At 41.9% G+C, this 16,640-nt stretch overlaps 1 protein-coding gene across 6 annotated transcripts in view; it reads right to left on the bottom strand.

Annotated features, from left to right (window-relative positions):
- The window catches only part of znf827 (zinc finger protein 827), a 102,806-nt gene that overhangs the window by 37,176 nt on the left and 48,990 nt on the right, over positions 1–16,640 (bottom strand). For all 6 annotated transcript variants that reach the window (XR_008570643.1, XR_008570644.1, XM_054778589.1 and 3 more), the window contains exons 3-4: positions 8,100–8,272; positions 5,491–5,980 (exon numbers count right to left, since the gene is read on the bottom strand). Coding sequence is in view for 4 of the 6 variants with exons in the window: in XM_054778589.1 (XP_054634564.1) it covers positions 5,491–5,980; positions 8,100–8,272 (663 nt within the window). In the remaining 2 variants the exon portion in view is untranslated. The remainder of the gene's footprint in view (positions 1–5,490; positions 5,981–8,099; positions 8,273–16,640) is intronic.

The following is a 16,640-nucleotide window of genomic DNA, read 5'->3' as shown; positions in this document are numbered from 1 at the left end:
TCTTCCTCTCCAGCTCCATCACAAAAAAGAACAAGCACTCCCAAAACAACAAAGCAGCAGAAGTAACAATTCAGCCTACGACGCCAAACACTCACACTCCAGCCTTTTGTCTGTCAGAATTTCACAAACACAACACAGAGACAAGTGTCCACTTTCTCGCACGTCATCTTGTGAGGAGAGCACAGAGCCGAGAAGCAGATGGGGGGTGGTGGTGGAGGTTGTCTCTGGGTGACTGGCCATCTCGTCTGCGTGAGCCGGTTCCAGCTCGCGGTGGTTTGACGACGCTATCGGTTTGTCTGCGTGTTATCGCAGCCTTCTGACACCTGCCACCAACACTCCATACATTGCTGTTCTCTTGCCTGCGCACACGCGCACGCACACACACACACAGACACACCTCCTGCTTCTATCTTGCGCCTCATCCGTCTAGCTGCCAGGCGCTTGTCCACTGCGCCTCACCTCTCGCTCCGTGGCCAGGGCTGCCGTCAAATAACTTCATTAGCTTTCCACCTCTGTCACGCCAGCCTGTTCTCCCTCTGACAATTGGCTGCTGTTTTATACCAGAGGAGCCCCAACACGAGCCGACAGTACGCTAGACGGCGGACAGTGATACTGATAGCTGCAAAGGAGATGTATGGACAAGAGGTCACACTCGAAAGGCCTTTTCGTGTCTGCTCATGCAGTACTCGAAATGGAGGGCTACTTAGATACATTATACACGACATACTGAGAAAGAGACAAAAGGCACGAGGACTCTAAATATATCAGACATTTCAAGTATATAGTTACCAAGGACAGACTGTTTTCCATTATATTAGTACTACTACTACTTCAGCTTGGCTATTTTTTAGTATTTTATATACATTTAGTCCACATGCTGTTTTTCCTGGCATGGTCATTTTTAGCTTTGTCCATGATTTTGTTAAATCTAGCTGAATTTCCTTCTTCCTTTTCCTCAGATGACTTTCTTCTGGCTTCTGGTTGGCTACAAGGGCCTTACAGTCAAGGGTTATAGCGCCCACCCCCACTGCTCTGGCATGAGCTTTTTTTTTTGTTTTTGGACTATTTTAGATTATTTTTACATAATACTCAAATGTGTGGACATAATCTAATTCCTTATAAAAGTAGAAATAAACCACATCGTATCCCACCGGTCATCCTCCAGTTATTAATAGTACTATATGTGTATTATAAAAACTGGTGTCAAAACTTCATCAAAAGTGAAGATGTTTTTGGTCCATGTGGATATCTCTACTACTGTTCCGATCACTTTTACACAATTTTAACATGATCCAAACAAAACGTGACCCTAATTAGAAACCCTAACAAAAAAAAAAAATTATGTGCAACAACGGGGAATGGTGGACAGATTAAAATTCCTATGCATACACAGTTGGGTACTTCAAACTATAATTTATCACGTTTCCTTTTACTTTTCCTTTTAATTAAAAAAAAAAACGTTAATGGTTGACTTAGTGTGTGATAGTGTAGTCAGTCATTTGAGTAGTGAAGAGTAGAGGTTGAATCACAAACTCAAAAGCTGGCCAAACAATAGGAAATATTATAGGGAATTTGGCGCACCTTTAGGAGAAATATATATTTCAAAAACTGTGCAAAAACTTGGTTGAATAGTCATTGCTGGGAACGTACAAAATGTCATTTTTAACTGTATAATATACAGCGGTTAACTCATTATTGACCCTGGAAGACGGTTTAGAAAAGGGGTCTTCAATTAAAATTGAGTAAGATCCGTTTATGCAATTTTTCTTCACAGCGAAGGTCCGACCCTTATTTTGCCATAAATTGCGTCAGACTCGCTCATATGAATATGAGCTGTGTGAGGCAGGGAGGACTTACAATATTAGTGGAGACCTGCCAACATGGCTGAATTTGTCATACTCAGCATACAATTTGAATATGCTTTTATGCTTTACTGCCCTCCATTTTGTTGTATTTCGCTGGTTTCAGTTTCGAGTTCAGTCTGTACAGTACCGATAAATAAATAGATATTATCAGTTTCTCAATAGTATTTCAAACTGGGGGGGATGCAAAAATATTTTTGTCCCCCAGCGGGGGCATGACAGAAAGTAACTGAGAACCACTAACCTACAGCACGTGCTTATTTTGGTACCTAAATTGCATTTAAAAGAAAACAGGACCAAATTTCACACAAATAATAAAAACGTTTGACTGTACAAGCAATGAATGAATACAAGAGGCTTATTTTTAAGTTAAATAAAACTGCACCGGTTTCTCTGAACAAAATAACATTAAATAATAATTTAATAAGTGTTCCTTTAACAGAAATGCTGCAAAAGTACATTGTTTACCTTTGACTGAGGCCTCTGCAGCAGAAGCACTCCTTCCTTCACAACTCCACAGCCCCAATATCCATACAATCCTTAGTGAAGACTCATTTGCATGTTGCTGTGCTGTAAATGAATGTGCGATGACTCTCCTAGATTTTTCATACTGGGCGCTACAGTTTCAGAGCATATGAGACACACAGCGGTTTGGCACTGGATTCTGGAAGAATGAAAATATATTGGTCTGTCCTTTCACTTTTACATGTTCAGTTTTCTCGATCAGCTTCTTACTTTTGATCGAGCCATGGTTCCATTCGAAGATTAGCGGAATACAAAATGGATGGATGGATGGCTCCCAGCAGTAAACAATCGATTTCATTGGCTCATTTTGAGTGACGTCACCGCGTTTTCTGTCACGTTAACCGTAATACTTGAAGTAATTACGCCCGCAAACTGCCGATGCGATCGGTCCGCAAGCATGATTATATGTTATTATATTTCCCATTTACTTTAATTGGTCACGGGTCCATAAGGGCCATCACCAGGTCCGGATCTGGACCGAGGTCCGCCATTTGGTGATGGCTGGCTTCCTCTTCCTTTAAACACTATGCCTCATTTTAGTATTCTATAATGCAGTGGTTTTATGATAGTGACTTTTTGACCCTGGAGCACATTATTTCCTGGGGGCAAAAGCTGTTTTAAAAAGACTGCAGTCTGCGTTCAGACTGGATTGTGTTGGACCTTTAAGTTTCCACTGTAGACCCCAAAGCTACTAATGCCTATGGGCGCGCTCAGTGCAGGGAAACACTGTATGAACAATGTGCTCCTGTGGGAGTAAAAAAAAAAAAAAGATGAGACAACAATCATAAGAGATGTGACACCTCCCACAATCCCCCTGCATGCCAATTACTCACATCCAGTCAAGGTCAAGCTTGTTGTGCCTATGCCAGTGCAGCAGGGGATGGGGGGTATCTGGAGGGTGCCCACTGTCATGATTAACTCTGGTCCGCTGGGCTCAGGGAAATAGAGGGGGGGGTGGTGCTTTTCAAAGTGTCGTGGTGGCTTTCATCTTTGAATCAAAATGTGGATCATACTGGATAGCTAACGGTTGTCAGCATGCAAGGATACAAATCAAAGTGTATCACTGCAACGCTCAATGGGAAACAAAAAAATATATATATGCTTATTATGTCAGGGGTCAGGGAGAGTTCACTGGCTCTTCATGCCCGGGGAACTGGATGCAACTCCCACTTTGCCTTCTCTCTCTCCCTTAGATGTCACTTCATCTGTCTCTTTTTTTATATCTTTTTCACTCTACCCCCCCCCAGCCCACTCAGCCTCCTTCACTGGCCTTGAGGGACTGCAGCACGGAACCAGCAGTGTAAAAGCAGAAGGAATGAGCTGCTGGTGTACACACTCAATCTGGCTTGGCAGGGAGGCCAAAAGAAATAGAGTCCAGAGGTCCCGAGAGAAGCTCCCTCACCTTCCCTGACCTGCCTGTATCATGGCGTGTCTCAAAGATCTGAGCCCACTTCTTCTAAGTAGCCCCTCTTTCTTTAAACCCACCCCCCCCGACAAAGGAGGAACTTTGTGATCAAAGGCGCAGTATTCATTAAAGTCCATAATCATGCATTCAAGTTCAATGTCCTCTCATCCTGACTTTTTTTATATCCTCCCACATTCTCCTTGAATGATGGCCTGACTAACATGTCCGCCACTTGACACTGGACTGACATTGGAAGGAGTCATCCCGGCTCCTCTGGGAGTAGCTGGGGCTTGATTGTGCAGTCTGGGAGGGAAGTGCAACTGGCACCCAGGGGGCATCCATTTGGAGTTGGGGGCAGCCATGATAAAGGGGGAGCTAGCTAAGTAGGCCCAGTCCCTGCGCATCCTGCCGGGGTCATAGGATAGTGCCGAGGGTGCTAATCATTTCAAATTATAAATTCCTTTTTAATTATGAATTATGCATACATTTTTAATTAATCTAATGTTCCCAGGGTTTTTGCGTCCCGTTGTCGCTGAAGATCTCAATCTAATTACACAGCATTAAGCTGGAGATTGGCAGCCGTAGCCTTGACCCGGCAGCTGAACCTCTGCTAACCTTTTTCCATCAATCTCGCTGTTGTCTCCCAGCTCGTCCTTTGATATTCTGCAACATGGTGAAATGCATCTAAACACCAGCAGGACTTAGTATTCCACGGCAGCAATACCTCCATATCCATACCATAGATAATACTTCTTTTTTATGTCGCAGATGACGAAGGAGTTCAGTTCAAATTGCAGTAAAAACTATTCTATTCTCAACATGAACAGCAGCTTGTCATTAGCCGGTGTAGAGCCCCTGAATGAACCCTTTTATATCCGTTTCTCATCTTTTTTTGAGTTTTCATAAGCCAGTGTTGAGTAGTTTCAGTCTTTTTTTATGCGCAGATTAAATGTGAAACAGAGAATTCCCAGCTGGTTTGCTAACCTCTGGATGGTACGCTATGATTTGATTTCATGCAAAGAATGTCGCTCTATCTTTTGCTTATTCCAGTGCACCTTTTGCTGTCAAGGTCCCAATAAATAGGTGCATTACAGATCTGCCAACTATACATATAATAGTTGGGAAAATATGTCAACTTTTGAACCGAGGTTGGTATGGCGGCACGTATTGATGCATGGTGTTCTGGGTTCAAATCCTCTTCAGATCTCTCTAACATATTGTATCTGGTGTCAGAAGCAGAATGACTAGCCGTGAGGCCATCCATGGAGTGACCAGTTGGACTGATCCTTGGGACAGGTTACCTTCTGTGTGATAGACACTGGACATTTGTGAGGAACTAGGATGACTGAAATGGGGCGCCTGTGTAGGACATGGGTCAGGCCCTAGAATGAATGATTGAAATATGGGTTGAGGGTGTCAGAAGTGGTATGATTAACCATGAGGCCATCCATTACATGCCCAGTTGGGATGGGTTAACCTCCATGCAATAGATGCTAGGATGATTGGAATGGGATACCTGTGTAGGACATTATCCCACATCTAGGAGCAATGACTGAAATACGGGTTGTGGGTGTCAAAAGTGGGATGATCCATGCTATGGTGTCTATCATATTTAGTAATGCTTCCTTGGTTTCATTATTTCACCATTTTGATTTGTTTTCAATAAAAAGAAGCAGCAACAGTACTTGTTGTACTAACCCGATAGCTTCATAAGCAGGTCAGTGGCTGTCTTGGTAGTGATGTCCGGGCTGAAGAGGGAGGCTGTGGTTGGACCACTCGGGCTAGACTGGACCCCACCGCCTACGCCAGGCAGGTCCAATGAGTTGGCGCTGCTGCCGGGACGCTCCCTGCAGATGCTAAAGGGGGAGAGCACAGACAGGTCTCTCTCCAGCGGTTCCTCCTTTATGTGGACGTGATTGGACGAGGCCTCGCACGATGGAGACGACTGCTGCCGAAGGTCCGCATGTAGCGGGGACACCTGAGTCCCCCTCATTTCCATGGAACTGGTGTCACCCATCAGGGAGCCCTCACCCTCCGTGTCGGTAGTGAGCTCCTCTTTCACCTTGACGTCAGTGCGGGGAAAGTGCTGGTGGCAGCGCATGTGAAGCTTCAGGCTGAAGTGGCGGGAAGAGGTGAAGGGGCAGAGTTCGCACTGAAACGTCTCGCCCCGGTCTTGGTGCTGATGTACCTGGAGAGAGAGGGCGGCCAAAGTGCCAAATTAGAACACTGCTAGTTATCATAACTGAGGTGCAGAATACGAGGAACATCATTTCCACAGAATACAAGATATTGGCATACGGGTGGTCCACGGGTTACGAGTTCTGTTCCTACGACGTGTTGTAAGTCAAATTTTAGTGTAACTTGAAACTCATACCTAAATTAAGACTTTAAAGAAAAACAGCACTTTTTTGGAATTTTGCCCATCATCCACAAAGACTTGAACACACGTCTTTCTCTTTTCTGTGCGAAGGAAGGAAGGAGGTTCCGCCAATGCTTAAAATTACAAAAATACGGAAAAATAAGTAAGTATACTGTAAGTATTACATGCTATCCTGAATGCCATTACATGGTTACAGCTTGTATATAAAAACATCAAAGCTTGTTGGAGGCTTTTTGAGGTGTTTTTAATAGCGGGCTTTGTAGGTGGAATAGGTATGTTCCATTACGCGCATTAATTAACTGCCTCTTTTTAGCTGTTTAGCTTCTAACTTTAAAATGCACAGAAAAGAGAAAGACCTATGTGTTCATGTCTCACGTAAGGATTGTAGATGATTTTCATTTAAGTCGCTCACGTTGTACACAAAACACACAAAGAACACAGAATACAGTAATATGAAATGTCAAGGAAATAGAAGAGGCAGGAGAAGCTGCAGGAGGAGGGTTGATTCTGGTCTTCCAGCCAAAGCATTACCAACCTGTCCAGATCAATAATAAGACCACAACATTGCTTGATTATTACTGTTGCTTTCATTGGAACAGATTCTTTAACATGCTCAAGGATACTGTAAAGAACAGCATTTATGTGTAGTGTTAAAAAGTTTTGTGCTTTCCAACTGTGACAAGTTCAGTCCTGTGTGTGTGTGTGTGTGTGTGTGTGTGTGTGTGTGTGTGTGTGTGTGTGTGTGTGTGTGTGTGTGTGGTTGGGGAATCATGCAGCTGAGTTTGCTGATGTTGTTTTGGCGTGCTTGCGGCTGACAGTGGCTTGTTTTGTTTTTGCCATAAAGAGATTGTTCTTTATCCCTCGTAATGGTAGGCACAGCCAAACGTTGAGAGTAGTGTAGCTGCATGTAAAAAATAAATAACCACACAAAAAATACAAACTGGAAAGCGCAGGATGTCACCCTTTTTCTTTTGGGTTCTACATTCTACTTCAGCTTTAGGGTGGAATGGTGCTTTTCCACTGCACAGTATCTGCTCGGTTAATCTCGGGTTTGGGATGGCTGGTTTTACACTTCTGAACAGGAAACTGCAAAAGACCATGACACATTGAATGCATCGCCTACAACGAATGTCTCCTGTATTTACTTCTAAAGGAGACAAATTCTTTCCAAGTGGAGACTGAGAACGGCGAGAATGATTTATATATAAAGTGTGTAAAAAAGTGTTTGCCCCCTTCCTGATTTCTTATCGTTTTGCATGTTTGTCACACAAATGTTTCAGATCATCAAATGTAAATATTAGTCAATGACAACACAACTGAACATAAAATGCAGTTTTTAAATGAAAGTTTTTATTATTAAGGTTAGAAAAAACTTTTGTTTAACTTTTGTCTCATCAGACCACAAAATATTTTCCCAAAGGCCTTGGGGATCATCAAGAGGTTTTCTGGGAAAATTGAGATGAGCCTTAATGTTCATTTTGTTCGACAGTGGTTTTGGTCGTGGAACTCGTGGCTGTTTTTGCCCAATGTCATTCTTATGGTGGAGTCGGGAAATCAGTTTTTCACAGAGGGCCATGTTGGTTTGGATTTTTTTTTCCCTTAATAATAAAGTTTCATTTAACAACTGTTCAGTTGTGTTGTCATTGACTAATATTTAAATTTGTTTGACGATCTGCAACATTCAAGTGTGACAAACATGCAAAAAATAACAAATGCAGAAGGGGGCAAACACTTTTTCACCTCACTGTATATGTAACTTACATCCTTTCATTTTTCAGTGAAAAGCATCAATAGCAAGTAAAGCTGTGCAGTGGTATAGGCAAAAAGGTTTAGATTAAATCAGAAGTCATTTCACCAGCACATTAAATTATTTGCGGTTTACAAATGTTTAATTAAACGATGAACAAAGATTGCCAGGGCGTCTCACCTTCATGTGGGACTTGAGATTGTCTTTGCGAGCACAGCGGAAGGGACATAAGGGACACTGGTGGCTTTTCAAGCCCGTGTGGATGACCATGTGTCTCTTCCAGTAGCTCTTGCGCTTGATGACCAGGCCGCATACGGGACACTGGAATGGTTTGCCAACGTCCTCCGGAGAGCCTTGAAAGGGGACAATGTTCAGCAGTGACATTTATAAGGTAAAACCAATTAAGACACATTTCTAAAGCTAGACACTGGTGTTTTATGTACTGTACTATGATGTTCCTGTAAGGAAATAAAAATGAAGCCTTTTCAGTATGCACAGGTCTGCAATCAACCTTGAGACACCTAAAGGTGAAGACCCTCACGGCACATGCCAGCTGCAAGCAATGAAAATGACGGGAGCAAAAACTCTTAGCGTCTCGATTATTGTTGTTGGCTTTATATCCGGCATCCATTACTGTTTAATTGGTCTTATTAGAAAGAGGCATGATTGCATTACAGATTCTACACGGGGCCCTGTCAGGACGGCTTCATGTGTATTCCGGCGCCGTTCCTCGCAAAAACATCTGGTAATCAGTGTTTGGTGAAACGACTGCGCTCAGCCATTCATTGACCTGAGGTGTAAAACCTCGAGACGGCCTATTTGCGACAATAAACTGCCATCTGCAGCCCAACCTCTCAGAGCACAGCACAATGCAAAAAAATGGATTCTGCTTATTCTCCAATGGAGCACACAAACACATTAGTTTTATTTGCCAATATGTTTTAGGAGAGTGCAGATAGAGAGACTACACTGACGTCATTTAACAATAACTGATACAATATTGTTGATTAAAAAAGTGTCTTTATGGGCATCAGCAGAGAGCGGGGCAATAGCTTGCTGTCTAGTTACATGGTGTCGTAACAGCTTCCCTCCAAAAGATATCATCATGTACAATATATCACATCGCCGTGTACAAGCTATTAACACTCCGCTGAGAGTATTACACAGTCTAAAACACAACTTCGCCAAAGCCTTCTGAAAATTTACAGAATTAAATCAACACCTCAGGGGCACGGTGAAAATAACAGTATTTATTGCAAGGCTTTTTGCACAGGGTCATGTTTGATTGTGAAGGGGCTTTCTATTTGGCTCCGTTTATCCGAGGCCATCATTTTCAATTGCACTGCTTGAAAATACATATACTGTATGCAAATCAGCGCATGTTTCACCTGTGGATTTATGGCTTTAAATGAAAAAATGAAATGCCCCCGTGTTGAAAACCTGCTTGTATATGTTACTGAAAAGGAAAAAAAATAGTCATCATGCGACAATAATTTAACTTGTGAAAAAATGAATTCCAAATGAATTATTCAACTACAGTCATCCCTTGTTTATCGCGGTTAATTGGTTGCAAACCCGACAACCATAAGTGAATTTCCCTGGAGTAAGGTTCAATATTAATAAATGGAATATTTTCGTAGTTAGAGCATAGAAAAAACCTGTTTGACGTTCTAAATAGTTTTTCTTTACTGTTATTAGAGCCCTGTAGACATGAAATAACACCCCAATAGTTACCTTTACATTCTTTACCACATTGTGCAACTCTTATTCACAGGCTATGGAATCACTGCATGGACACAAGAGCCAGCTGCTGCTTTAAGCATAGCATACTACCAAGCTAACTAGTTAGCCTCCAATGTATTTATTCTAAACTTAAGAAAGGGTTTCAAACGGGGTGGCGAAGAAGGACAAAGTAAGAAGCCAAAAACTTACCACTTCTACACGGAAAGTGGAACAGAATCATGTTGGACATGCCATGGCTGACTCCATGCAGTGTTAAGGTAATGTCATTTTAATGTAAGTTAATGTCTCATCTAGACATGGGCCGGTCACCAGTTTCAAGGAATACCACGGTATGAAAAAGTCACGGTTTCAAAACTGCTAAAATAGTCTCTCATACTGTCCTATTGTGTGTGGAGTTTACATGTTCTCCCTGTGCGTGTGTGGGTTTTCTCCAGGTACTCCAGTTTCCGCCCACATTCCGAAAACATGCATGTTAGGTTAATTGGCGACTCTAAATTGTCCTTGAATGTGTATGGTATGAATGTGAGTGTGAATGGTTGTTTGTCTGGTATACCCCGCCCGTCGCCCGAAGTCAGCTGGGATAGACTCCAGCATACGCCCGCGACCCTAATGAGGAAAAGCGGCGTAGAAAATGGATGGACGAATGTTCCACTTCCATCATGTTCTATAATACTGTTTAAAAATGACATGACAGTTCAACAGGAAAGTTTTTTCCTCTTCTTTTCAATAAAGATACAGTATTTCAAAATAACAAATTTTAGAGCTGTAATTATAATGGCGTGAAACCGTGCTATTTTTGCACAAGGTTATCGTACCATCAGACTCTCATACCGGCCCATAACTAGTCTCATCAGTGTAACATTACTGACACCTAGTGACCAGAATACTACTTATGACTTGTTTTTCAATATTTTTAAAGGGTATTATATATATATTTTTTAATTAAGAGGGCTCTCATAACATTACTCCTTTTTTTGGTAACTTTGTTTGGTAACGTGAACGACCACAACGAACAAATTGTCCATCATACCCTGCAGTGTGAACATACCCTAAAGTTTATAGGTTTTTTTTTTTTTGGGGGGGGGGGGGGGGGGGGGGGGGGATTTTATGACTTGCCTACTGACTGTATTTTCAGAATTCTATTCTATTCATAACTGCATGGTTTTAGTTAATTACATTGATTAATGAATGAAATCACCTTTGACTAAGGAAGAACTAAGTGCAAAACAAGATAAGGACAATAAAATGGAGTTTAGACTGCAGCTAATACTAAATTTAAAAAAGAAGTAGAGAAAATGACCACTACTGGCAAATGGGCTTCATGGTGGAAGCGGTGAGGGACGACAATAAAAAACAAGACATGGCAGTCAATAATCAAGGTCACATTTTTCAGTCTGGCAACCAAACAAACTACCTGCATTTTTACTGCGCCGCTCGACCTTGACGGCTTGCCGGGTTACAGCAGACAACCCACCCCACCCCTACTCGCACCGCCCCACCTCTCCTTTTTAGCATGCAGATCACACAATATTACATCGGCTGCCTCATCCGTCTGAAGTCAATTTCATCCCGCCATTTTAGATTTGGTGGGGTTGTGACACAATCCTTCAAAAGTGCCCATCCATCTCTTTGAAAACATTCCGCTCTCCCTAAAGGCTACTTAGTTAGAGCCTGCACTTTGAAGCTTGCTCTCTCCCTCCCTGTAGGACAGAGGAGATCTGTGTAAGCGCCCTTGTTTGGGCTACATGTCTACATCACAGCGCACACTTCCAGAATAAACTACATGGGAGTAAGACAGAGAGGAAAGCAATGAACGCGCACACATCTGTATCCAGTCAGTGGAAAGGATGACGTGTTTGGCCTGAGGTCTGCCCTGCTGATCAGCTTGCTGAGGATTCTGGTTAGTGGAGGTTGAAGCCAGGAGGAGACTCTATGGACGCTAGTGCTCCCCCGCTGTGGGGAGTGCACACCCTCGGCCCTTTTTTTGGCAGCATACCGGCACAAGCGAGCTGGTCTGGGAAGGCAGCGAGGGCTCAGTCGGGACCCCCCGTTGAGCCCGTAGAATCATTTGTGATACTTGAAGGCCTGCCAGTGCGGCTTTCTCTTCGCTTAAATTGAGGCTACACTACTCAGTGCTTCGTCACTGGTCGGTGAGGTGAGAGCAAAACCATTACAAACTGAGGAAAACATTCTAGATTTTGATTGCTCACTCAAAAGCAGGCTGTGATGCTTCCTGTGCTATTATGTTTTTGACTAATACGCCACATGGTGGCGCTGTTTTAAACCATACATTTGTAACCCCATATGTTAGATTGACTTGAAATTTCTCACAAAAACACCCACAATAACTTTACACCGTTAAGCCGGATCGCCATGAAATTTGGTACACACCTTTAGGAGACACACAAGCACGTCTGAACATTTATCAAGCAAGATTTCTTGATAAACATGGCCGCCATCGAGCAAAGCATCTTTGCAGGGGCATGGGCAGGACTTAGCAACTAACTGCCTCTTGGCAATTGACCATTTGTCCAATGATTATGTAACTTTGAGGTAAGGCTGGGAATCTCAGGGTTCCTCATGATACTGATACGATTTGCGATACATGGCTCACCATAACCATAATATCGGTACAGCAAAACAAAAACAAACGAAAAAATAAATGTCATAGCTTATATTTCGCAGTATTATTTAAACAGGGTACAAACAGCTGTTTCAGTGCAACATAACTGTAAATAGGATCAAATCTATTAAGTACAACTATTAACATCTGAATAGAAAAATCAACATTTCTCTTTTAAACAAAAAAGGCTTAAACATTTCGTAAGAAAACATTTCGTAAAAAATGTTATGATACCGTAGCCCAACCTTTTTTCTTACTACAGCTATTTTTAAAATGACAACATTTGTCATCATAGCTTTATTTGAACCAAAACATACTTACATACGAGTACACCACAGTCTGTATCTGTATCTGTATGTGTACCCATCTAAATTGTCTGTATTCGTATCTGTACTCGGAATGGGCCGGGCATAAACCAGAAATTGGTGGGGCTTAAATCTGCACATTATTTTAAGTCTGAAATTGACATGGATTGATCAGAAGTTGCTATATTTATTGTTTATTATTCAGCTATATGTGTACTGTGTATGTGTATAAGTGATCTGTAAGACTTATTACAGTTATCTTATTACATAAGAGTTTTTAGTAGGGCTGTCAATATTTTTTTAGCTTATTTAACGCATATGCATCATGGCAAGCCACTGCTCTCTGTTATGATGACAGACAGCAGCATAGTGTAGCTCCCCACAGAGTCTGCCGCTCCTTTATAACTTTATTCTGACCTGAACACATCAACAGCAGTGCAATTCAAATTTCCAACTCTAAATAAACGTCTCAAGGCCATTCGTCATTGCAACGATACTTCCTCGTTGTCACTAGACAGACCGCGAGATGCATACATGGGCACTCCGAACATCATATCAACATCTTTATTGTGCATGTATGTGTGGTCTAAATCGGGTCACCAACACGGTGCCAAGGGGTACCAGGTGCCCCCTAAGGACCACATGAGTCGCTTAACAGCCTGTTTTAAAGACAGATCTAATAGTACCGCTTACCTGCGAGCTGCATCTACTTTTTTTGGTTGCTACTCTTGTTTAAATCACACTTACATGTAAACTGGACAGACAATATATTTAAAAAAAACACTTAAAAAATTGTTTATAAAGACTGTTTTAGCAGTGCCCATTCTCTTATGTTCCTTTAATGATGTGATTAAATGTACCTCCCAATTATGATGCAAGATGAGCACATGAATATACCATGGCAGCCGCGGAGCTTGAGAGTTGTCATAACACGGACCTAGTTTTTGATGTTCAACTTACAGTGTGCGTCTATAAATGTGAGTAACTTGGTTATTTCTCATTCATTCAATGCTAGACGCTGTTTGCACCGTGATATTGTATGCTTTGTGTGCATTAGCATCCAGCCGCCGAGCTGGTCCCTAATTGCTGAGCTAAGTTAGCCTAGTCAGCATTGCCACCAATTTATTATATTGTTAGCATACTATTTCAGTGCACTGCTGATAGGTGAGATGTTATGTTGCTGTGCATTTGTGGATATGTCTAGGAAGGGGCGGTTGCTGTGTGTGACTGGCCAATCACAGAGCGTGAAGAGTGAATACATATTGAGGATTTTCCATCATCACGATTACGGATAATGACGAGCTGTACTTGTTTCATGCTCGTATCCTGCAAAAATGCATTATCTGTAACGGATACTCGTCGGCTCATTCCTACTTAATAAGCTTGTTTTGCCAGAACATGAACTGAAAATGTTGGCATCCACAACTCACACTTTGTACAAAAACATCACCAACAAAAATAAAGTGTTCATCTGCATCTTTTATTTCAGGATGCATTTATTTCTAGTGCAGGTTTCTCTCAAAGAAAGGAGAGGTGAGCTATTTGCATTTTATTTATATGACTGGCAACATGTAAATTGTACTTTCTTTGCAAAGCAGATCTCCACTCAAACCGTGAGGTCATTGTCTTTATGCTATTTTGGGGTATTTTCATTCAATAGAGGCATAGTGAGTCAGAGTGGAAGCAAATATTCTTTGACCCGATGGCGAGCTATTGGTAGCTCCCAAGCTACTGGCTGGAGACCCCTGGCCTGTTGCTAGTCAATTACATAGGTATATCATGCTAATGCTAATGTTGTTGTGGTTCCTTAGTCCATCTGTAGACAGTACGGTTGTTTATTGTGGTTAATTGGTTCCAGACCCGACGACGGTAATTTCCGCTAGGTAGGATTCAATATTCAATATTAATAAGTTTCGTAGTTAGAGCATAGAAAACCTGTTTATGACTTTCTAAATACGATTTTTACAATTACTGGAGCCCTGTAGACATGAAATAACACCCCTATAGTCATCTTTACACTACTATTATTCTTTGTTTACAACATATTACTCAACTGTAAGGAGTAGGTTCGATGATTTCCAATTAACAGAATCGCGGAATTGGCCAATAAAAACGGAATCTACTGTTAAACGCGAAATCTCGCAGAAACTGACATCATGTGAATGAAAGGAGTGTGAAATGAATGTCATCATGAGGAGAAGGAATGTTTGTGTCAGGAAGGATTTCCCCGGTGGACCACTCAATTGTGGCGGAATGTCATCACAAACACTAAGCCGAACCATACATGTTGATATGGTGACCTGTAAAAAGAAAGTTGGCGGAAAACTCCTCTTACGGAGCATGAATGGAAGCTAGCTGGGTTATTTTAGGTTAGCAGCCCATGCTAGTGCGGCTGTGTGTGTGTGACTCTGGCTGTATGAGTGTGTTGTACACCGTGCTGTCTTACTTGTATTCTTGTTAACTTTTACTTATTAATGTAAGCGAGCGTTTTACGATGCCCGCTGACGTTGTGCAAGTTCTGACTGAAATAAGACAAGAGGCATGTTTATTCCTGTCCATCCATCCATCCATTTTCTATGCCGCTTCTCCTCATTAGGGTCACGGGGGTATGCTGGAGCTTATTCCAGCTGACTTCGGGCGACAGCCGAGGTAAACCGAGCCAATCGCAGGGCACATGCAGACTAATAATCTATAAACAATTTCTTGTTTTGCATTTATTTAACAGACATTTTATTCAGTAACCCAAAAAGCACACACTCTGTGCTGGTAAAATGCGTAAGTTAAAAACGGAATTCTAAAAAAATTAAATGGAAAAAATGGAATTCTAAAAAATGTAAATGGAAAAAACGGAATTTGTGGAAAAAGTAAAACGGATTTCATATTGCCCTAAATGCGCAGGCCATGGGATCACTGCAGGGACACAAAAGTTGGCCGTCGCTTTAAACATAGCATGCTACCAAGGTAACTATCCATCCATCCATTTTCTATACCGCTTCTTCCTCATTAGGCTCGCGGGGGCATGCTGGAGCATTCCCAGCTGACTTCGGGCGACAGGCGGGGTACACCCCGGACTGGTCGCCAAGGTAACTAGTTAGCCTCAAATGTACTTATTCTAAGTGTTCATGACACCAAAACATGTTAATCATGGTATTTCTGCCGTGAAACGTAACACTGAAAGGCATATATTCTGTGTTAGATGTGTGCTCGAATGTTTAAATATTATTTTTTTATAATTTCTGTCACTTTTTCCGGTTATGGGGAGGCGTAGCAAGTGACGTCAGATCGTCCTACCCGGGGACTTCTTCCTGGAAAAAATGCATTCTTTGATGCATGCCCCACTTCTTAGTGAATTTATGTTGTCTGTGATATATTTCTTTATATTATGCCCACTCGTTGTGTTGAGGGCTATTGCTGGAACAATCGCGATACAAAGTAAGCTTGTTCACATTTCTAAAACGACACCATTCGCCTCGTCAGATGAGTTTGCAAACTTTGTGGGACAAATGTTTGAATACTGCCCCACAGATGGAAATAAAACGTAAAAAACCCACAAGATGTTCGACTGTGCAAAAGCGTGCCAATGGGGCAATAAGTCAATTTATGTTTTTGTCCTGTTAATATTCTCGATAGTAGCCAGCCTTGTGCTGGCGGCTAATGCAGTGCTAATTCCTATCTGGCTTGTTAACGTGCTAAGCTAGGCACTTTATTTGGTATGTGTTGTAGCGTTACATTAAATCCAAAGGGTCATCTTTGATTGCAGCGTCACTACGAATCTTAAAATAATAATAATAAGGGTTTTCATGCCAAATTGCTTGCTAAATTGTTAATCGTCTTCAGCTCTGTGCAGTGTGCAAAGAGCAAGCACATAGCTGTCAGTGGCTATCACTGCCAGTAAAACATACCATACTCCTCACAACACAATATTAGTGAATGTTATTATTATTGTGAATGTCACTTTCTTTGTGTGCGTTAGTGGCTGTGCTTGTACCTGGTTGCTGGTGTCACCTGTAAGTGTTGTAGACCTGAATTGTTAGCAAAACATGGCTTGCA

The sequence above is a fragment of the Dunckerocampus dactyliophorus genome, chromosome 6, assembly GCF_027744805.1.
Source record: "Dunckerocampus dactyliophorus isolate RoL2022-P2 chromosome 6, RoL_Ddac_1.1, whole genome shotgun sequence".
In the NCBI taxonomy this organism is placed as follows: domain Eukaryota; kingdom Metazoa; phylum Chordata; class Actinopteri; order Syngnathiformes; family Syngnathidae; genus Dunckerocampus; species Dunckerocampus dactyliophorus.
This window is presented reverse-complemented; position numbering and strand designations above follow the sequence as displayed.